This window comes from Pteropus alecto, unplaced genomic scaffold (genome assembly GCF_000325575.1).
Source record: "Pteropus alecto unplaced genomic scaffold, ASM32557v1 scaffold484, whole genome shotgun sequence".
Taxonomy (NCBI): Eukaryota; Metazoa; Chordata; class Mammalia; order Chiroptera; family Pteropodidae; genus Pteropus; species Pteropus alecto.
This window is the reverse complement of record NW_006435778.1, coordinates 974398-996313: the sequence shown is the minus strand read 5'-3', so window position 1 is coordinate 996313 and position 21916 is coordinate 974398. Positions and strand designations below refer to the sequence as shown.

The 21916-nt window shown below is 43.0% G+C and overlaps 1 protein-coding gene across 12 annotated transcripts in view; it reads left to right on the top strand.

Moving 5' to 3' along the window:
• The window catches only part of ERI3 (ERI1 exoribonuclease family member 3), a 126391-nt gene that overhangs the window by 4672 nt on the left and 99803 nt on the right, over positions 1-21916 (top strand). For 8 of the 12 annotated variants that reach the window (XM_025046418.1, XM_025046420.1, XM_025046417.1 and 5 more), the window contains one exon: positions 9913-10190. The exons of 2 other annotated variants lie outside the window; for them this stretch is intronic. In XM_025046418.1, coding sequence (XP_024902186.1) covers positions 9936-10190 — 255 coding nt within the window. In that variant the 5' untranslated portion in view covers positions 9913-9935. The remainder of the gene's footprint in view (positions 1-9912; positions 10191-21916) is intronic. 2 more of the 12 variants (XM_025046419.1, XM_015588976.1) reach the window with 1 other exon arrangement.

Sequence of the window (21916 nt, the reverse complement as noted above, 5' to 3'; positions counted from 1 at the left end):
ATGTTTTAAGCAGTGGACTGATAATTTGTGTTTTAGGAATTTCTTCTGATTTTAGTGTTAAAAGTGGATCAAAGGGGACAATACTGGAGGTGGAGAGACCAGTAAGGAGCCTGTGGCAGTTACATTGGTAGCATTTTGTATTTCCTCCTTTGAGGCAGTATTTTAATAGTTAATAATTGAATATAACTGAACCATTGTGTATATGTGTATACTGGTTCTCTTTATTGATTTCCAGGCCATCTACTAGTGCTTAAAGGATGTCTACCAAAGACTTTGTTGGCGATACCAGCTCCTCTTTCGTGGACTAGAAAAGATTTAGGAAGGCCAAGTTGGTGTTGAATGAATGAAAAAGCTTTGGGAACTCTTTTCTATTTAAAAAAGTAGGGAATAAATGGAGCCCTGGTAGGGATCTTGGTCTTCGGACACATAATGTGAATTGTTTTGAACTTTTGAACTATGTATGCAGAGGAGGACCTATTTTCCTAAGCTTTCCAGGACTTATCCTCATTCTAGACATGTCCTACTCAGTCTTTCCTTTCCTTGCTTGTGGCAAACTGATGACTTTTTTCCTCTATTTCTGGTTTTGGGAATGTATGATGGTATATGTCAGGCATAGGAACCGAATAAAGTTGAGTGTCCCATGAATTGTCTCCCTCCTCCTACAAGCCCCAGTGTACTTGCATAGCTGGAGGAAAGCCTGTAGGTTTCTAGTAAGTGTTAATGCGACCTCGGGCAACTGACTTACCTCTCTGAGTTTAGCTTTCCTATCTGTAAAGTGTAGATAGTGGAACTTAATAGGGTTGGTTAAAGAATTTAGCGAGATAATGTATGTAAAGCTCTTAGCACAGTATCTTAAATTTTTGTTACTAATAATATTTTACACAATTAATAATTTTTTAAAAAGCAGCCACAATTTGGTCAGTTGGCCTTTGGCTTAGTATGTTTTGGATCCTCACAGTTGTAATTGTGGCCATGTAATAGAAACATAGACCTTGGCTGAGGCAGCCCTCAGACAGGAGGAAGTTACAATTCAAGCAAGGCACTGGTCTTCATAATGAAAAATTTTCAGACAACAGAAGTTTCATTCAGCATCCCAGAATTTTCTTCAGGGTGGACCTTAGCCCCAACACCCATTAGTGAAGCACATTGAGTGAGCAGCTACCCAAAAGTAATTTACCGAAGTGTGACCAGTCATTTCTAAATCCTAGTCTGTTGGGGTCATTTATTAGTGTTGCCACTGTTGTGGCATCTTTGTAAAGTGCCTCTGAAATGTCTTTTATTACTTTTCATCACCACTGTGGGTCAGGTGGTCAGCATTGTTGTCCCTGCTAACCATCAAGGAAACTGAGGCCCAGGAAGGTTAAGTGTGTTGCCTGAGGTCATGCTATAAGGTACTGTCAGAGCTAGTGCAGATCTGCCTCCAGAAGAAATTGTTTACTTTATTGCTGTGATTTCTCTTCCTTTGAGTGAAAGATGTATAGTTACTACAGAACTGTAGTCTGATGTATGCCTTGTCCAGATCTGCTGGGCTTGATTTCGGTCCCACTTTATCCACTTGGTCCTGTTGGGTTTTAATTGATGGCTGCTAGGAACAGGCCTGTTGGGAAGCAGATTCCCTTTGGGTCATTGTTTTTAGCCCGTCCTCCTTTGGGGACATTCTTGGGGGAGCCTTGGGTTACAAGAGATTGCTTTGATATGTTCAAAATTGTGCCTTGTGCCCCAGAGCTACAGGTAAAATCAAAAGGCGGATAATTTATGGGAGTGTCAGAGCTGGCCGCTGGCACCTCAGGAAGCCATTAGTATGCCTGTTCAGACCCTCTGTGTCCTTGCGATTGATTCTTCTTTGCATGAGCTTGATTTGGGAAGCTGTAGATCTGTGGGTAGTGATTGGATGTGACAGTCCAAACACTGGTCCCTAAATTAATTCTTTTAATAGTATTCCAGCACTAAGGCAATGTTTCTCTCTCTCCCCCCTTCTCTTCCTCTCCTCTCTTCCTCTCCTCTCTTCCTTTCCTCTCCCTTCCCTCCTCTCCCTCCTTCCCCTTTCCTTCACCTCTCTTTCTCTTTCACTTACTCACTCACTCACTATGGAGGACAGAATGGGATGGGCTAGGAAGAAGGAACGAGAAAGAAAAAGAAGAAAGGGAGAGAGAGAAGGAAGGAATCAAGCAAGCAAGTGTTGCTTGGTGTTTAGGCCCTGCTCTAACATGTTCAGATTCCGTAGCAGTTGACATCATGACTTTGGACATATTCATTCATTCAGCACACATTGGCTCACACTTACTTTGTGCCTGGTCTTGTGCTATGTGCTGGGAATACAGAAATGAATAAAATGTGGTCTTTGACCTTAAGGATCTGTATCTAGCTTAGTGTTGCTCAGACTTTTTATACTCATGCCTTATTTAGATGAAAAACAACTAATCTGATGTTTTTCTTTAATGCTACTTGAAATTTTAAAATGCATTAGAGAGTCTAACAAAAAACAAGCCCAAGAAAGTATCATGTCAAATATGATTTTTAAACACACGTGCACATGCACACAGCTATACCTGCCATCTTCCATCCTTCTCACCTCTACCTTAAAATTCTGGTACGAGGAGAAACAGAAAAATAAAATATTACAATATAATGAGATAAAAAAATTATGAAATGGGGATAAACTGTGCTACTGGATCACACTTAAGCAATTAACTTTGTGATGGGGTATCTGTCATAAAGCTCCCAAAAGCTAGAGATTAGAGCTGGATTTTGAAGAAGGAGCAATAAGTTGCCTGGTGGAAATGGAAGTGCATTCCAAAAGAAAGGGAGGAAACTTTGCCACGGCACAGACTTGTAAAAGGAAACATCGCATTTGGGGAGCCCACCAAGAGCTGGTTGTCACCTTGCCTCCTGTCAGTTTCCCTGCTCTGTGAGGTGGGAGGATCGCTCCTCTGGAATTGTACTTGAGGCTTTGAGTTCTTGTGCTGCAGTTGTTTTAATCCAAGTTATCCTTTCCTGTTTCTGCCTTTTGTACCTAGGGCTGCAATTTGTTTTTCTTGTTAAAATATAAAAAAAAATTATCAAAACAAATTTGGATGATTTGGACAAACTTAATTATTGCTTGTGGTTGACTTACTTTTAGTTAAAGTCACACCTTACCTCAAAAGAAAAACCGAAGTTGATATGCATTGTTAGCCTTATGGCTGATGGGGTAATCAGTCCAGTGGGGGAGATGTGGGCCCTCAAACATGGGAGAGGAGAACAGAGCCCCAGAGAGCTGAGAGCCTCCAACCCTTCGTTTTCTCGTATGTAAAATGGGAATACTGTTACCCATTTTTCTTGATGAGAGCATTAAATGAGGTGAAATATATAAATCACTAACATAGTGACTGGCTTATAGTAGATTTTCAGAAAATGGTATTTCCCTTTCCTCTTTATCATGTATTAATAACATTAACTCCCTTTTACTGAGCACTTGCTGTTGTGCAAAGCACTTTATATACATTGCGTGATTGAATTGAACCCTTAAGAGATAGGTATTATTATAGGTATTACTACAAAGAATATGTGGTAGAGTCAGGGTTTGAACCTAGGGTTGGCTAATACCAGCATTTTAACAACTAGCTATATGACTCCTTTTTTCTATACCAGTTCTGCATCTTGGAAGCAGGGGTATAGAATTTTCTGGGTACCTCTCCTCCGGGGTCAGATGCTGTCTACAAGTGTAGGGGGTGCTTACAGGGATAAGAGTACTATACCCAGCCCTCCCTCCATTTCTGTCCTATTTGTGGTGTGTTAGGAAACAAACCTCTGCCTCTTCTCGTGTGCAGTGTGGCCACAGTGGACTTGCAGGACTTTGCAAAGAGATGTTTCTCAGCTTTGGCCCCTCTATGGAGTTTGCCCAAGCTCCTGGTTGTGGCTGATAAGTTAGCATACTGCAGGTAAATCCCAGTCACTTCTTTTTATGCGCTGCCTTGAGCTGCTGAGAAAGGTAGGGGGAGAGTGAGCCTTCTGTGGCCTGTGATGTTGATAGAGATTAGCAGCTGCTTCTGATACTGGATGAGCTTTCCCTAGCCCTGCCTTGGAGCAGAAGCAACTTTAGCTATAGGGCAGAGGAGTGACAGGTTGTAGAGAGGAGAATGTTTTGTCTAGGTGAAGACCCAGCTTTAGAATTCCTACTTCCATTCCACTTTGGGGCCATGTAGGGATTCCAGGGTACATTAAGCTTTGTTGTCTCAACTTCTGCCTTTCAGCAAACTAAACCTAGCTCTCAGGCTACGGGCCTCCACTGTGAGATTGTATAGAAGCTTGGGAGACAAGTGGTGAGGCCTGCTCCTTGTGTTGGGGCAACGGCCTAAGGCCCTGAACTGGGAGTTGGGAGCCCTGGCTTCGATTGTTAATCATATTTGCTATGTGAACCTTGTGCAATCCTTTTCTCTTTCTGGGGCTCATTTTCACTGGCTGGCTGGACTGTGTTGCCTCTTAGGTTTTCTTTCACCTTTACCAGTCAGATTTTCGTAGAAAGTGCTCTGGCACTAAGGATGCACTCATTAGATTGAAGGTTATGACTACTGAAGGCATGTGGTTTATTTATATTTTTCCCCGGCTATTTTTAGCTGCCTAAGATAGAGCCTCTGACCAAGTGTGTTCCAGACAGGTGTTACTGAATTCTCTGTTGATGCTTCTGTGACTCAGGTACACTTGTACCACAGGTCAGATTGGGACAGGGCCTTGCCCCAGGACTGGGAACTGGGGAAGTTGCTGCTGTCTCAGGTACTTCCGGTGGACTCAGAACCTGCCTTTGGTGCCTTGGAGTTTCTCTGGAATCCCCTGCTTCCCAGTCTGGCCTTTAAGGGAATGGATTGAACCCATGGGTGTGACAAACCCATGTTCCCCCCTGCCTCACTGAGATTACAAATATAAGCAGTTGGAGAGATGGGGTGGGAGTAGACCCTGTATCCCCCAGGCTCTCCTGGCCTGCATATGTGGATATTAAAGGATGGCCCCCTTCCTTCACCTTCCCTTCCCCGCTCCAGTAATGGAAGGCTATAAAATGTCTGTTTACCCAAGACACCAGAATGACTCCTCTGTGGTTCCACTAATCTGGTGATTTGGTGCTTCTCTGGTCTCTCAGGTAAATACAGATTGAGGCTTTTTATAAAGGCATATTATTTCCCTCATTAAATGTGTATTTTGGCACATGCGTTATTTACCTGACCGACAGTAATGGTTGCAGAGGAGCCATTGGTGTCTGTTGTGTAAATACTCTGCACAGAGACCATCCTCAAGGGGTTGTGGCTCAGGCCTGTTTCTCCAAGTCAGCTGGCCCTGTGGCAGTCCCTGTTTGCCCCTCCCCTGCCCCACTAGGGGGCTGGTCCCTTCATTTTGAGGAGAGAATCATTCATTTTCCCCCTTGCCGTAGGCTACTTACTGCCATTAATTTGCTAGGAGAAGGAAAAGGATATCTGAGAATAAATATGTATAAATCTTGGTTTCCAATGAAAGATAGTGTGCAGAAATATACAGAATGATAATCTGTTTCTTTTGAGTTCTGCCCCTCAACTAGAATACTCAAAATCGCAGTTGATGATATAAGTTCTGGACTGACTAATATTCTGCAAACTTGTGACTAAAGTATAAAGACAATAGAAAAGAGAAATCCCTAAGGTGCCAGAGGTGGGGTGCCACTGTAGAGAGGGCAGGGGTGTTTCCTGAGAAGGCCCTAATGGTGGCAGGAGTGCCCAGTGAGGGGACATCAAGTGTAGGCTCTAATCATGGAGACTCCATGTTTCGAGGGCTGGCTTTTGCTGGCCGTCCTGCCAGAGGAAGAGCATGCAGCCTACTAACTTCTGTGAGCAGTGTAGGGAGATCATACCCTCACATACTGTCCATTTTTGGTTTCTTTTTTTTTTTTTTTTAAACCATATTGCATATGGATTAAAAAATAATTTTAAAAAAGTTTGAAATAGACAAAATTTACTTAAAAGTTGGAAGTACAGTATAAAGAATTTTTTTCTTCAACCATTTCAGGGTTAAGTGGCCAACCTAACACACCATCACTCTGAATACTTTGGGTATATTTCCTACCTGCAAGGACATTTTCCTACCTAACCACAATGCAGCCATCAAAACCAGGAATTAACATCGATAACGTTACTTCCATCTAATCCTCAAACCCCATTCAAGTTTTGCCAGTTGTCCCAATAATGTTCTTTATAGCAAAATGAACCAGTTCAGAATCGTGCATTGCATTTAGTTAACGAATCTCTTTGATCTCCTTAGATTTACCTCAGTACCTGTACCTGGATCTTCATGATCTTGATTCTTTTGAAGATTACAGGCTGGTTGTTGTGTAGACTGTTCTTCAGTTAGGATTTGTCTGATATTTTCTCATGATTAGATTTAGGTTTTGCATCTTTTACAGGAGTATCACAGAAATGATGCTTTGTTCTCATTGCATCCTATCATGTAGTACATGATTTTGATTTATTCCATTATTGATGATGTTCATTTTGCTCACTTGATTAAGGTGATGTCTGCTAGGCTTCCCCAGTGTAAACTTACTCCCTGTAATAATAAGCATTCTGTGGGGAGATACTTTCAAACTATGTGAATATCCCTTATAAAAATATTTATTTATTTATTTATATCTTTATGGACTCATGGTTTCTTTTTTATTCAGTGCGTGATAATCCATTAATGTCATTGTTTATTTGCCAGTGGGATCCCTTTCAAGCTGGCATCTGCATCCTTTTGATATGTTCCCATCATTCTTTGAGAATTTCCTTGCTTTCTTTCACAGTAAGATGTTCCAGGCTCATCTTGTTCTTTCCCTGCCGTAGCTCTGGAATCAGCCATTTCTCTAAAGAGCTCTGGCTTTTCAGTGGAGAATGTCATTTAGAAGGCAGCTGGGTGCTATGTGTGCTCATTGCTATTGGAGTATTGCTGCTTCCTGTTCCGTCAGTAGACAGGCTTAGAAAATATTTATGCATGTGTGTATATATATTTGTATGTGTGTGTATACATGAACTCATGGTTTCTGAAATATATATATATATATAATGCAAATGTGAGTATACACACACACAAACTCACATTTGCATCATATATATATATATCAGAAACTATGAGTTCACACTGCTACCTCCAATTCCAGTTTGACAGCATGGATTTTTTTCCCCTTTCTGTATTTTAATTCTATACTCTAACAGTGAGAAATGTGGTTCCCATTACCCTTCTCTGATTAATTCCTCTGTATGTAACTCATGTCCCATTGTTGCCACGTCCTTTCCTCCTCTTGGGTGCCTTTTATACCCTGCCCATGACTCCCCACAACAGACTCCTCCGCACCTTCCCCTGTGGATGCCCTCCACACTCCACATGATCTCTGACATGTTACATCACACCTAGGTAGGACAATGTCCTTGCATGTAGGGCATTCATACAGTGACACGCCACCATATGGATGCCCTCCTCACCTACTTGGCCTCTAGACCCTTCTTCTCTCCCTAGTGTTAATACCTACCTTCCTCTGCCACAACAAATGACTCTAAAGCCATTGGATTGAATTGAACTTTTTAGGAAAGGAAGAGGAAGAGGGGCCCTTTGTTTCTTGACTTGAGTTGAACTTGGTTTTTGGAAGTGAAAGAAGTGTAGAACCTAGTGACTGCTGACATGTGGAGGCCTGGTCTCCTAATGTCTGCTGTTAAGACTACCTACAAGAGAAGCTTTTTGACATGGCTGAAATCAGGTGAGAAAGCAAGGCCTGCAGGCAAGAGTACCTCTGGCCATTAATATGTTGTCCTGGGCAGGGAAGGGGCACATGTAGTATGCTATATGAGAAGTCTAGAGCATTCTAGGTGTGCAGGAGACATTGACATTACTCTCTGAAGTTGTCTAATGCATTAATTGGATTTATAGTCCCATGGAGACCCAGGTTTGACCAGGTGGGCATAGCCCAATAGAGTAATAAGAGTAAGCTAATATTTATTGAGCCCTTACGTGCCAGACACTGCTCTAAGTGCTTTATATGTGTCCTCTCATTTCATTCTCACTTAAAAATTAGGAGCCATTATTGTCATTTTACAGGTGAGGAAGAACAGAGCTTGCCCGTGGTGCAATGGCAAATAAGTGATAAAGCTAGGATTCAAACCTGAAAGCCCTCCTTAATCACTATGCTTAATTGCCTGTAGTATTTGGCAGATGGGGTATGGTTGACGATATATACCCTTTATATACGGTATTTACACATTGGAGAACATTAAATAAGACTTTTAAAAGTCCTTGTGCATGGCCTGATGTTGAGGGTTTAGAGAAGCATTGTAGGCCCTGAGAGACTTTGGATCCCAACTAGAATGTGTAATCTGAGTAGACTGGTGTCTCCCATCTCATCAAGGTTTTTTAGTACTACTGTTTAGGAGTGCTTGATATGAAGAGTTATTTTAGATTTCAGCTTTCGAAGGGACATTGGCCCATTTGCGTTTCCAAGGGATTACCTAATGGCCACATTTTTGGAGAGGCTGTGAAGCTATTGTGAAAACAAGTACTGTGCATATGCTGACCCGTGAAGAACTTAAAATACTTTTCAGTCTTAGCTCTGCTGAGTCCACATGGAATCTCACTATAGGGATTGGGAGATTGAGAACCCATACTAGCATATGTCCTGTGCAGGCGAGTTATTGTAGCTCATTCAGTGAGTCAGGACAGCCAGCAGAAGCGATACTTGGTGTTGTCGAGTCCACTCAGGTAGGAGTGACCTCATGGCTCTTGAGTGTGTTCTGTACTTCACAGACTTCTCTCCCTTTCCAGCCTACATGAGGGAGCGAGTGCTGATTTGCAGCCTTTCAGAGGCAAGCTTTGGCTCTTTAGGAATTGAGCTTCAGAAGGCATAAACTATGGCCATTTCTGTATTGGGCAATGATATTTCTAATTTGAGGTAAAATTGAGAGAATTGAATATTTGGTATAAAAGGGAGGAAAAACAAAATTTCTGCTTTGTTCTTTTTTTTAAGGAAGCTGTGTTATTTGTGAGTAAAACTTAGGCTTTGATTTTTATATTTAGTTATCCCTCGAAGGAACAGACATTCTGGAAATTTAAAGGGAAAACTTGAAAAGTCATTTGGATCTTTTTTTTTTGCACATGTTCACTCAGAAAACTTTACTAGACTTTTAGCAATGCTCCCATTACTGCCACATCTGGGTTTTCTCTTTTTCTTCCCTATTTAAAGTCCTGCAGTCGTTCAAGGCCTCTTGTAGAGAGAGTGAGTCCGAAGGCAGCAAATGAGAAGGCCTAAGGCTGTTGCCAGCTGTGCTCTGCAGGCATAATTCATTCTCCCAGGGTGCCACTTACTGGCTTGGGGGCTGGGGAATCAGAATATCATGAGCAAGCTCCCCTGTGATTGGTTTTGTTGGCTTTCACTTTGGAGAATTGAAGAGGGTATGTAGAGATGTCAAGATACAGACAGAAAAGCAAGGAGCAAATGACTCCTAATGGAGCTGAGGAGAGAATCTTGGGTCTGGGTCTACTTAGCTTCCAGGACTGTTCGTGCAACTGGGTTACCTCATGTTACTTTGGGAACCTTAGCTTTAATGTTGTTAATGTTGTTAACCACCTGAGAAGTGAGCGCAGAATTTTTCTTTCTCCTCATTTTTGAACTTAAGAGCTCCATTTAAAGATGAAGGCCAGCATTGCATGTTGTTTTGAGAATGATCTGTCATACTCCGAACTGTCATAATGCTGCAGGGGCCAGTATTAGTGTCTTGAACTTCAGTAATGAATACTTTGACTTAGAAAAGGGGCCCAGAAACACACTGGGGAGTGGTTCATGTTGTGTGACTGTCCCTGAAGACTAGATGAAGGGCCACAGTGGGAGGGGAGTAACCCAGGCTCTCTGTTCTTTTTTTTTTTTTTTTTTTTTAACTTTTCTCCCCTAAGTTTTAGATGCTTCTGGATGTTCAATGCTAGCACCTTTACAGACTGGAGCAGCTCGATTTTCTTCATATTTACTTTCAAGAGCAAGAAAAGTGCTGGGCTCCCACTTATTTTCTCCCTGTGGTGTTCCGGAGTTCTGCTCCATATCCACCAGAAAGCTGGCGGCCCACGGCTTTGGCGCATCCATGGCGGCAATGGTGTCCTTCCCTCCCCAGAGGTATCACTACTTTTTAGTGCTGGACTTTGAGGCCACGTGCGACAAGCCACAGATTCATCCTCAGGTAACTTGCATCATTGCTTCAGAAAATGTGGGTTGGGCAAAGAGGGAGGGAGGATAGTTTTGCTTTTGGGGACCCAGAGAAACTTTCTCATATCCCAGTGGACGTCTGGTTTCAACCTCAGGAAAGACCCTGAGCAAGACTGGCCAGCTGAGCCACTCCTGAATCCCTGGCTTACAGAAACTGTGAGAGATAATAAATGATTATTAATGTTTTAAGCCACTAAGTTTTGAGATGATTTGTTTTGCAGCATTAGATAACCTGAGCAAGTACTGTTGTTGATCTGTTGGAAAGGAACATTTCTTTGTTTTTCTGTTATTTTTTTTTCTGAGTCACCAGCTGTGTTCGGAGACCTTTTAGGATAGTGCTGCCAGGAAACTTGGATTAACAGCAGAGAGGCACCTGTGCTGGGTGATCATGGAGTGAGTGCTTGGTGTTTGCTTTGAAGGAATGACTGGAGTCTGATATGGCAGTTTATGGTTGTGTGGGGGCCTTGGGTATGCCTGGTTCTAGAACTATAACTTCCCTGTGGGCCTGGGTTATCAGGTCTGTAATTTTGGGATGCATAGACAGGTTGGTCTGGGAATAGTGAGGAAGGTGAAGACTGTAGCATCAGGCACAATGGGAGACAGAGAGGAGTGGGGTCTATTCAGAGATAAACTAGGTTTGTTTCTCCTGGTTGATTTTTTTTTCCCCAGAAAGGTGTTCTTTCTTTATAATAATAGATCGTTTTCCATAAAGCAGATACCACAACCCTTTTATCTTTCTTCCTCTTTCTTCTCTCCTCTTTACAATTCTCCCTTAAAGTAGTGGTCTGCCGTTGGGACATTGGATCAGGCCTGCTGAGGCTTGGGAAGACAGGAGCAGGATGACAAGAATGTCCTAAGGGAAGGAACTTTGGATGAAAGGGAATGTGGCTTGAGAGCTACCTGAGCCACACTTACTTTCTCAGCCCGTGCTGTAGAGTCTTCTCTGACTTCCAGAACTACTGGAGATTCTGTGGTGGGTGTACCTGGGTGATACATGGGAATTTTGGTTATGTAGATTCTCTCAGGCTGGGAATCAGGGATCCATATCCTAATATACCATATTATTTCCCTTACCGGTAGATTTCAGTTAGTAAGCCCTTGTGGGACCTGAGTCTAAGATCCAGTACATCCCTATTGCATATGATTCCTCCTTCTTCTGAACCCTCATGATTGCTTGGCACCTACCTTATGGCATTTCCTGCTTTCTGCCTTTTTCTTGCACATGCCTATGTATGTTCGTTTCTGAACTTTTCAAAGTGTAAGCTCAGATAATTACGTAGCTCTGTACTCTTGTCCTACAGAGGGTCCTGCCAATGTTGCTGAAGGTGAAGCCTGATTCATGTCTCAATTTGGTCTGTCAGTATCACCTTTGATCTCTCTTTCAAGGACATTGTTCGTTCGTTTGTTCATTCTTTCTTTCTTTCTATCTATTTATTTTTGTTCTTTTTATTTATTTGTTGCAATGCTGAAGACGTAATGCAGTACAGATTTAAATCACTTGTATCACCAACTTCCTTTCCAGACTTAGGCACCAAGGCCTTTCAGACCTAGGCTGAGGTAAGGTTTCATGCTGTTTACCAGGATCTGGGCCTGATTAAAGATTATCTCCAGAATCAATGAACTCTGATGATGTGATTCCAAGGGCACTTAAAGAATTGGCTGCCTTGGTTCATTATTAGCAAAGCATTAGCTGTTGCTTTAGAGAACTCGGGAAGAAGCATTTGCTGTCTTGCTTATCTTTAAAAGGGAAATACGAATGATCTTGGAAATTATAGACCCGTTAGTTTACTGTGATTCCAGAGAAGATACTTGACCTGATCGTCAGATAATCAATCAGCAAACAGCTAGAAGAGCATAGGGTACTGAGTAATAACTTACATGGGTTTGTGAAGAAGAGCAAATCCTGTCAGATCAATCTAACTTCTTGCTGTGACATAGTGATGGATTTGAGTGTATCTAGGGCAAGTGATAAATGTAATGCATCTCTACTTCATTAAGCCTCTACAGTGCTGTGATCAACAGGTAGGAAGGTGAGTTTGGGGCCAGGCAGCTCTGCTGCATTATCCAGTCTCAGGAAAGGGATGGGCTACTCACGAAACTTGAGACTTGTTGTTACTGGCAACTTAAAGCTCTCCCCTTCTCTCTTAAAAAAAAAAAATTGTCCTTAAAGTTTAAAGGGTAGCAGGATCCTGTTAGGATTCAGAGATAGTTTAGAAGATGGATTGGAGAAGTTGTCAGTCCCAGATAGGTTAGCGTCCTTCCACTGAGGTCATCTTAGGTCAGGTTCTCATTAGAACTTCTGTGCTTCATGGTCTTCTGGTCAACATGGGCAGTGAAGAAATTGGAAAAGCATAAGTTAAGAGGAACAAAAATCATTGCAAGCACAATAATAAGACTTAAGAAGAAAAGAAATTGAATATGGTTTTAGTGATTTATCTCTTGTCCAGACTAAATAAATTCATCGTATGAAAAATAATTGTCCTAAGGAATATGATAATAACTTGTTCTTCATTTTAATAAGGACAAAAAAGAAAAGAATTTAAATGGAAACAGGAAAGATTGAGATTTGGAATGAGAATAAACTTCTAGAAGAGATAATAAAAGGACTAGAATCTGGTGTGCCATTTAGACCAGTCCTTCCTACTACTCAGAATGGCTTGATGGCTGTCCACTTGACAGAGAGACTTTATGGGGAAGGTCTGCATGCCTCCTAGGGCTGGCTTGGGACTGTGAATCAGAACCATCCCAGCTCCTTTTCTGCTTGGCTCCCAGGAGCTTTCATACTTGAGGTCTCCGCATAGTACACTTCTGATTCTTATAGCAGTATGTCATCTCCCTCAGTTGAGTAGGAGGCAGAAACAAGTTTTGGGTGTGGGCCTATTGGGAGCCTTGGTACGGGGTTCATTTCATCTGTCTCTGGTTTTCAGAAGTCCCTGAGTCAACTTATTGGGGCTATCCTAAAGGAATGCCACTGCGAAAAACTAACAAGTGTAAGCTCTGTTGTACTTGGGTGAGTAACAATATTGGTTATAAATGTGGTAAAACACATGGTGTTTTCCATTTGTCATTTTTGCTGTTTATTTTTGTACTTTGTTCAGCTAGGTGAAGCTAGAGTGGTTGATTTGCTAGTTGTAGGCTTTCTGGTTTTTGCACTCGTTTTGTTCTATATGTTTTGATTCAGATTAATATAGATATCGGTTGGATATGAGACCTTTTCATTTAAAAACATTTTTTTCACTTAAATATTTAGGTGGTTTAAAATGCTTTAGAGACTCTAAATTTGAGGACTACGATTCCTTTTTTGCTTTAGGAATTGTTTCCTGATATGGAAGTAGGTTTTTATCTAGTTCAGGCGAATTGTGGCTCCTTTGTCCTGTTAGCAGAGGTGCATGTTGCTCATTTTAGTGTGGTTGTGCATCACATGTTGGTGGTTGTGACCCTGAGGCCCAGGGAGCACAGCCTGAAAGCTTTGGTAGGATCTTTAATTATGCATCCTTAACCTGGGGGCAAGTTCTCTTACCACGTCAGTGTTCAGAAAAGACCAAAGCAAATGTAAGTGAAGAAAATGAGGTATAGGCCACAGCACGTGGAGAGGAGGAAGTAACCTCAGTTGTCCTGATGGCCAGGGTAGGGGCAGCCCATTTCTTCTCTGGGGAGGGGCTGTCCTGGTTGCCACCTGCCCTCCCTCTCTGAGTTCCTTCTGGCCATCCATCAGGCTCCTGGGTATAGTCTTTTTCTCACTGCTCAGTAGCAGCCCTGCTGACTGTTGTTCTTCTGTCTGTATTCAAGTGCCTATAACTTTAGAGAAAGATGACCTTTGGGGTTGGGGTTTTTCTAGTGTTTGGTCTTTGTCCACAGAGACTTTTTTTTTTTTTTTTTTTTTGAAGGAAACTTTAAAGAGACTCCATCTGCATTTTGAGTTAGAACCATGAGTAAAGGAGTTTTCTTTTTATAGAAAATTGTCCAGATGCTGGGTTATTTTGGGAGGGTAGAGTGGGGGAGGGTTGATGGTGACATGAGAAGGAATAATGTAGAAGAGAGGCATTTAGAGAATTTCAGTGTGCCTTAGATCTAGCACATTATTAGTCTTCTGTGAGGGAGACATTTTGCAAAACTTTATAGGAAATTGGTTAAGATCCCTACAAATGAAAGTATATTGATTCCCTTCTCCATTCAAGGCTAAAAGGCAAGATCCCCCTACTCTCTACCTAACCCCCACCCACTACACACCTATTGTTCTTGCTCTGTGTTCAGCCTCACTCCTCTCCTTCTCTCTGCTCTTGGTGCCTGCACACTCCAAATGGATGGAAAGGCAGTTTTATAGAAAAAGAACCCACCCTTCCCTCCCCATTCACTTGTCCTGGTTGCAGCTCCTCCAAGTGGGAGGTGTTGGGCCAGGCTTTTTAGAAGGAGAGCCCAGTTGTTGGGTTATGGTTTATCTGCCTGTGGCCCCAGTCAGCCTGTACTTTTTTCTCTACATACAGACAGGCGAAGGCGCTGACGCTATTCTTCTAAACTGGGAAATGAAATGCAAAACCGACGTTAATGTAACATTATGGTTGAGATTAAATGCACCAAAATCAGGAAATTCAAAGTTATGCTTCCCATAGCAACTATAACTCAGCCTCATCTGGCGTGTGTAGTATTTTGTGTTAGTGCGGATGGTATTATATGTTAAGACATTAAAGTTAACACCATAAGCAGAACACAAAATGCTTGAGGGGACTGAGTTATGACGACTGTGTGAGTCGTAAGTGTTCTTGCACAGGCTCCTGACTCCTGGAATAATTTTTCCCCTGCCCATCAGACCAATTACTGCCTTTCTTTTTAGTTATATCTTTGCTTTAACATGTCTCTTCTTCCAGGGTCGTTATAAATGAATTTCTCTATTGGTGGCCAGTGATGATGGTGGGAATGGCGGCAGCCCACTGGGTCCTTTTGTCCTTTTTGTTGCTGCCTCCATAAATGTGGTGCTTCCCCCTCCCCCTCCCAAAGCTCTTGGCTTCTGTTTCCTGGTGGTCTCTCATGGGGATGGGCCTCCCCCTGACTCTAACCGCGGCTCTTCACTACTGCTCTATGAATGGGAACAGGCATTTGCTGTGTCCAGGTCTTGGTCCTGTTATAACTTCACATGAAAGTCAAAGGGCCCTCCTTTCTTTAGAGCAGACATAGCAATATAGAAGCAAAATACACATCTCGGGGAGTGGAGCACTGAGGTATGGTGCTGTTACCACATCGAAGTGGGTTTATTTGCTCTGTTCAGACTGCTTCTCTACCTTCCCCAGGGTTTATACCTTTAAGGTGCCACAGTGTATAGTTAGGCTATGGAGTTGCTGGGAGGCAAGGGGTGGGGTGGGGGAGTGGAACAGGGAACTTCCCGTGGGGAGCACTGGGTCACTGGTAGCAAAATCCCCAAATAATTTAGTGCAAATCAGGAAACATCCTGCCCTGCCCCCGCAGCCTAGTGGCCTCCCCAGGGCTGAGACAGGAATGCAAAATCTGGGCTAAGGTTGGTGGTGGGGAAGAGCTCTAAAGAATAGGGCCATTGATAAATGGTGAATGAAATAAGGGACTGTAAACTAACGGTGACACTGAGCTGCCTTTTTAGGTTTTTGTCGGACATGACAAAACCAACCAAATCAGCAAAAGAGTGGGGAGGACCTCATTGTAACCACCTTAGAGGCAATGAAAAGACCTCTTTTCACTCTGGATAGCAACCTCAAGCTGTGTGTTAGATGCTGCGGATATGTAGGCAAGTAGGAAATGGTCTCTACCCTCAAGTAGCTCGTAGTTGAGGGTAGACACCATTTAGCAGTATGATAAATACCATCACATAGGTAAGTACTTGTTCCAGCGGGCATACAAAGGAGGGCATTGATAACCCTGCTTGCAGTGTGGAGGAGGTGTTGCATAGTCTTTATGGTAAGAGAAATTTAGGAGACCGGAGAAGGCCAAGTAGGCCTGGGGCTTCTCAGAACTGTCATAGCAGGGATGAAGGAAGGTGCTCACACAGTTAGCCAGGAGGACCTAAGTCTGAAAAAACTGACCTAGATTGCAGGCTTGCTTGTGGGAATACTGAAAGTGAGGAAGAGGAAGGATGAAGACTTTGAACCTCGTAAATATTTCACCATTTGGTTAGTAGATTTTTCTGTATTAGTTATATAGTATTCTCACATTTAAGCTAGAAAGTCTTATTGGAATGCTGTGAATGAGAGTACGAAGACTAGAAGAGGTTTAAGAGAACTTTAGCTGTTAATAGTGCAGGCAAAAAGGGTGAGGGTCAATGTAGAAATATGTCATCTGAGGCCCTGATGCATTGTCATGGAGGGCTGATCTGATACCTCAGCTGCCATTGAAAGTAACACTGAGTTGGGCTGCTAGGTCTCTGGAGAGAGGCAAGGGCTGGAAAATAACATGACACCCCACCCTCACCCTCCAAAGTACTGGCAATTTGGATCTGGGTCTGCTAGGCATCCCTTGAGAAGACCCACCTTCCACGGACCAGGGAGGTTTATACCCTGCAAACAGAGAAGCTGGAAGGAAGGATTAATGAAGAGGTAGAAGGCCTGGGTAACGAGAAGATTTGCTATAGCCGAGATGACTGGAAGGCATGTGGATGGGGATTGAGCTCTTCCTCCCAGCAGCAGCAACAGGTACACAGCCATAGAGAGAAAGATAATAGGTTGGGAAGGGGTAGTGGGGAAGTGAAATCCAAAGGAGCTCTTAGGGTAAATCCACAGGCTTCATTTTTCCCTGCCCTCATCCTGTCTTGCTTTTTTTTTAATCCCCAATATTGATTACATTTCTTACTTTGTAGACTGATCTCAGTTGTTTGACGTGAGGAAAGTGATGTTGAGAGATGCTTTCTCCATCTCTGTGTCTTGTTGGGAAAAAGGATCCTGCATCATTTTGATTAAGATGCCATTGGGATGATTATTTTTGTTCTCTTGTCCTGGATGTTCACAATACTTAAAAAGCCCCCACAGTCATACATTTATGTGATGAGTTTTGAGCTCTAGCTGTGAAAATTGAGTCATAGCCTAAAAGCCTGAAATAAGAGTATTCCTAGATGGACATGAGCCTCCCAGGCTAGCAGGTCTGCAGCAGAAGGGCAAACATGCTGGGATAGGCAGAGAAGGGTTTGTGTGTACTGAGTACTGCCATAGGCAAAGCCCTGTTAGGTCCTAGGAGAATCAGAAAGGAGATGAGTAGACTGTGGAAGGAGAGACAAACAACAAGAAGCTTTCAATCTGATGTAGAGGTACCTTGGAATGGGCTGCTGTTTTGGTCCTGTCCCTGTACATAGTTGGCCAGAGTGGGATCTTGGTGTTTGCACAGCAAAGCAGACCTGTTACATGAGTGCTCAACTTGTGTTCAGTGCTGTGGTCAGTGTCCAGCCCTAGAAGGCCTTTCCAGCCAAGGGCTTGTCTGAAGGCTAAATGTTAACAGAGACTCTTAGTTGGAGATGCCGAAGTTGCTAAAAGGAAAGAAGCATGCAGATTTCTGCAGTGATATTGAGGGCCAAGTTGGTGATCCAGAATAAGAAGTGTGAATGTATTGTGAGAAAGAAGAAATAGAAATAAATGTTGGAAGCCAGAGTTCATGGGGGCAGTGGGGAAGGTGTTCCAAGGGGTTAAAAATGAACATAGAGAAACTGGTTAGGAGGCATTATTTGAAAGAGATGTTAGTTGGTTGGACTAAGGTGTTGATGGTGGGAATGGAGAGATGTTATGTGTTGTAGCCCTTAGATGTTCTGGAAAAGAAATGAGCTTGAGAACCATGTTTTTAAGTAGTTTATAACTCCTATGGATAGTAGTGGGCTCCTAGAAGTCAGTGGTATGAAGATATTTGGTAAGGAGTGTAGTGTGAAACTTGTGGTTGTCATAAATGAGATGCTCTGAGTTGAAGATCCCTATCAGGGAGAACTGATATAGGTGGGCTCCTTAGTGGTGATGTAGGTGGTTACTCCTCTAGGATCTGTTTGTTGAACCTTTTAGCCATTGGCCTATGGGAGGTAGGTAATGAGGGTCAGGTAGATAGGAAAACTTGCTAGAAAGCTTGAAATCTTGCTCTCCAAAAATATGATGAAAACTGAGAGCCATGGCTTGAGATTGCCGTGTTGGAAATGGCATGGGACTATGTCTGCACTGTTCACAGGTCCCCCCTCCCCCCGCCCCCACTACTAACAGCATTTTAAATGAAATGCCAACTGATCAACTGAAAGGGCTTGGTAGTTAGTTGGGGATGGAGGAGTCAGGGACTGATGGCGAATGGGATGAAACGTGCCATTTTGATAAGGTTCACTTTCACATGACTAGAGAAACAATGCCAGGGGCAGGCCTTAAAGGAAGTTCATGGTGCTACTGTAGAATGTGGTGGTTGGTAGTGTTGGTGATAAGTCCCCAGTTTGATGCCTCAGGATATTGCAGGAATTACTGTGATTCTGTTCCAGATTTGTGACCAGTGTTAGGCCTTTCTCAGGACTAGGGGCAGTAAGATAGACCAGATAAGCTCTTGGCTTGTGTCTGTAAAAAGAGGTCTTCATAGGAGAGGTATCCAGACCTGCTTTTTGGTTCATTTGGACAGAAGGAAGGTGTTTTCTGGAGAGAATAGTGACATGAGTGCTCTGTGGATAGCTGAAGCCCTGATATTGACATATTCGTAAAGGGAGCAGGCATGGCATCACCATGATAAGAACACATCTTGCCAGCACCCTAACAGAGATGTACCAACTGCTCTATAAAGTTCTGGGATGTGACGTACCAATTTTTCTCTTCTGGCTCTTGGCAGCCAGGAAAACAAGATGTCTGATGGCAAGAGCCAAGAGTTAGCACATCTAAAGGGCTTGCCCCAAGTACTTGAAAGTTCAGTAAGGCAGAGGTCCCCAACTCCCAGGCCACAGACTGGTACCAGTTTGTGGCCTGTTAGGAAATGGGCTGCACAGCAGGAGGTGAGCGGTAGGTGAGCTAGCGAAACTTCATCTGTATTTTCAGCTGTTCCCTAGCTCAGATCATCAGGCTTTAGATTCTCATAGGAGCACCAGTCCCTGGTGCTGAAACAGTTGGGGACGCTGAAGTAAGGAGAGAGGAGCTGGGAACTTGGGCTCTGATTCTCACTTGGTCAGTATCTCTGATAAGGAGGTAGTCACATGGATGTTCTAGACTACACCTTTGCTATTGAGATTGTGGTCTGAGAACCAGTAGCATCCCTATCACCTGGGAGCTTGTTAGAAATGCAGAATATCAGGCCCTACCCCAGCATTAAATACAATCTGTAATTTAACAAGATCTTCAGGTAATTTGAAGTCTGAAAAACACTGCTCTAGTCTAGACTAATGGTTCTCAGACTTAGCAAGCATCAGAATCACCTGGAGGGCTTGCTACAAAACACAGATTGCTGGCCCCACCCTCAGAGTTTCTGATGTAGAAAGTCTCTGGTGGAGGCCAGACACTTATTTCTAATAAGTTCACAGATGATGAGATGCTGCCTGTGAAGGAGCATGTGTGTGAACCACTGACTACCTTAGCTTTCTCATGTATAAAATAGAATGGTAATTCCTGCCTGCCTTACAGAGATGTGGGATCAAAAGAGCCAATGTGGGGGAAAGTGTTGAGCACATTGTGGGCAGGATGTCCGTCTGCATATTTGCTTGCTTACTAGTCAGTGACTTTCAAAATCTGTTGTCATGCCAGCACAACAGTTTCCTGTCCTGGCTCTGGCCGTGAGGTGTGGATGGAGAACAGGGAATCTATGAAGCACCCACGGGCATGCAGTCTTCTGTGACAAGAACAGCAACCCCTAAGGCTGTTGATGGGGTTACTGAGCAAAGCCTCATGAAATGAAGCCCAGCCAGCCTCTTTGGGTTTCTTTCCAAGTTGCCTGATAAGAACCCTCTCTCTGCCTAAGTGGGCCTGGTCCTGTCTTCATCTATTATTCACTCCCCACCTCTTCACCCCACCTGGTGGATCTTTAGTGCAGTATTTGCGTTGATTGGAAAAATGGTCTTTGTCTGACTAAGCCTCTGTTCATCTTGTGATTCCAAGCAAGTTGTACGACTTTTTCCCACCTTGTTGGGTGGTTAACTGAACAGACTTTGGCTGCATGTGCCCAAGTCTCAGAATGTGGGCTCTGGACCTCCAAAGTGAGGAGAGCTGGGTAGAGTCTGTACAGGTGAGAAGCAGTATAGAATAGTGGTTCAGAACTGGACTCTCTGAATTTGAGCCTAGTCTCTACTACCTAATAGCAGTATGACTTGCCTTAGACCAGTTACTTGTACTCGTTATGCCTCAGTTGCCTTAATGGCAAAATGGGTTTAGTACCAATGTTATAGGACTGTTGAGAGGATAAATGTAAGTGCTTAGAATAGTGCTTGGCATGAAATAGCTATATGTGTCAGCTCTTAGTAGAATTACTCTTAGTATTATTCTGACGCATGGCCTCATAGTAAGTCGTTAGGGTATAGCAGGTGGCTGGGAGGCAGGCCCTGCTTCTCTGGGGAGCATAGAGCTTGCAGGCCCTTTGTCAACATAGTGGACAGAGCCAGGCACTACCCAGAGAAATAACAAGTTGGACTTGGCACCCTTCCACTTCTATGCCCTCCCTTAGTGCTACCTTCAGGGGACCTCTCCTGCATACAACCTATTTGTTTAAATTAATTCCATGACAAATATATGTATACAGGTAGCTACAAAGAAATCATTTGGTTGTTTGCTGCCTTGAAGGGTCAACTTCACAGAGGTCACTAATATCTGAAGTTATTAGAATTGAATATCTAAAAACGTTTGAACTAAGGCTGATCCAGAGTCATGTGCATATAGAGGTAGATACAAGTGTGCACACTCCTGGGTAAGGATATAGTTTCTAGGATATATATAAGGATATAGTCTCCTTCATTTATTGGTATGTATTTTTTTTTAAATTCAGCTTTCAGTAAAGTAAATTATAATTCACTCTGTACCCCCACTCCCAATAAAGAATAGCAGTGTCCATTTTCAGTCTCTTTTCTACATTTTAATTGCTTTGGAGTCTATGGAGATGGGTGAAGAGGGACATGTAGGTGAAAAATCAGCCTTTTAAAGCTCTGATTTTTTTACCCTTCCTTGTCCTGAAACTTCGAGCATCAGCTCTCATCTGTCAAAGTGTAAATCAGCAATTAAAACCCAAACAGCCAAATGCCAAAGATGACCCGAAGCACAAAGCAACTGACAAACAAGTCCGGACAAATCGACGGGTAATTTATAAGCTTTGCCCTAAAATCTAATTATTTGGCAATTCGAATTTGCAGCCAGCCAGGGCTCGGCAATAAATTTAACCCGCCATAAATTATTTAGGAGCAGGCTGTGGTGTAAATCAAAACCACGAGTGTTTGTTTAAGAAATAAGCTCCTTGTGCATAAAATGTCTTTTTTTTTTTTTTTCCAAAGGAGAAACTGTTAAGCAAACCATGCCCCATTCCTTGCCCATTGCAGTCCTCACTTCTCAACATCCCCTCTTCCCTGTGGTCAGGAGGTTCCTTGATCCCTGGGAGAAAGGGCCCACCTTTGCATGGGACTTTTATCCAAAAATCGAGTATTTGAATAATACCCATGTTTTTGTCATGTTTTTGCTTTTTCTACCTTGTGGTGTGATCTCGCTTTTGGATTTTATCAAACCTTTCTATGCAGGAGCACACACTTTTTGGAATTTTCTGAGGGTGTAGGGA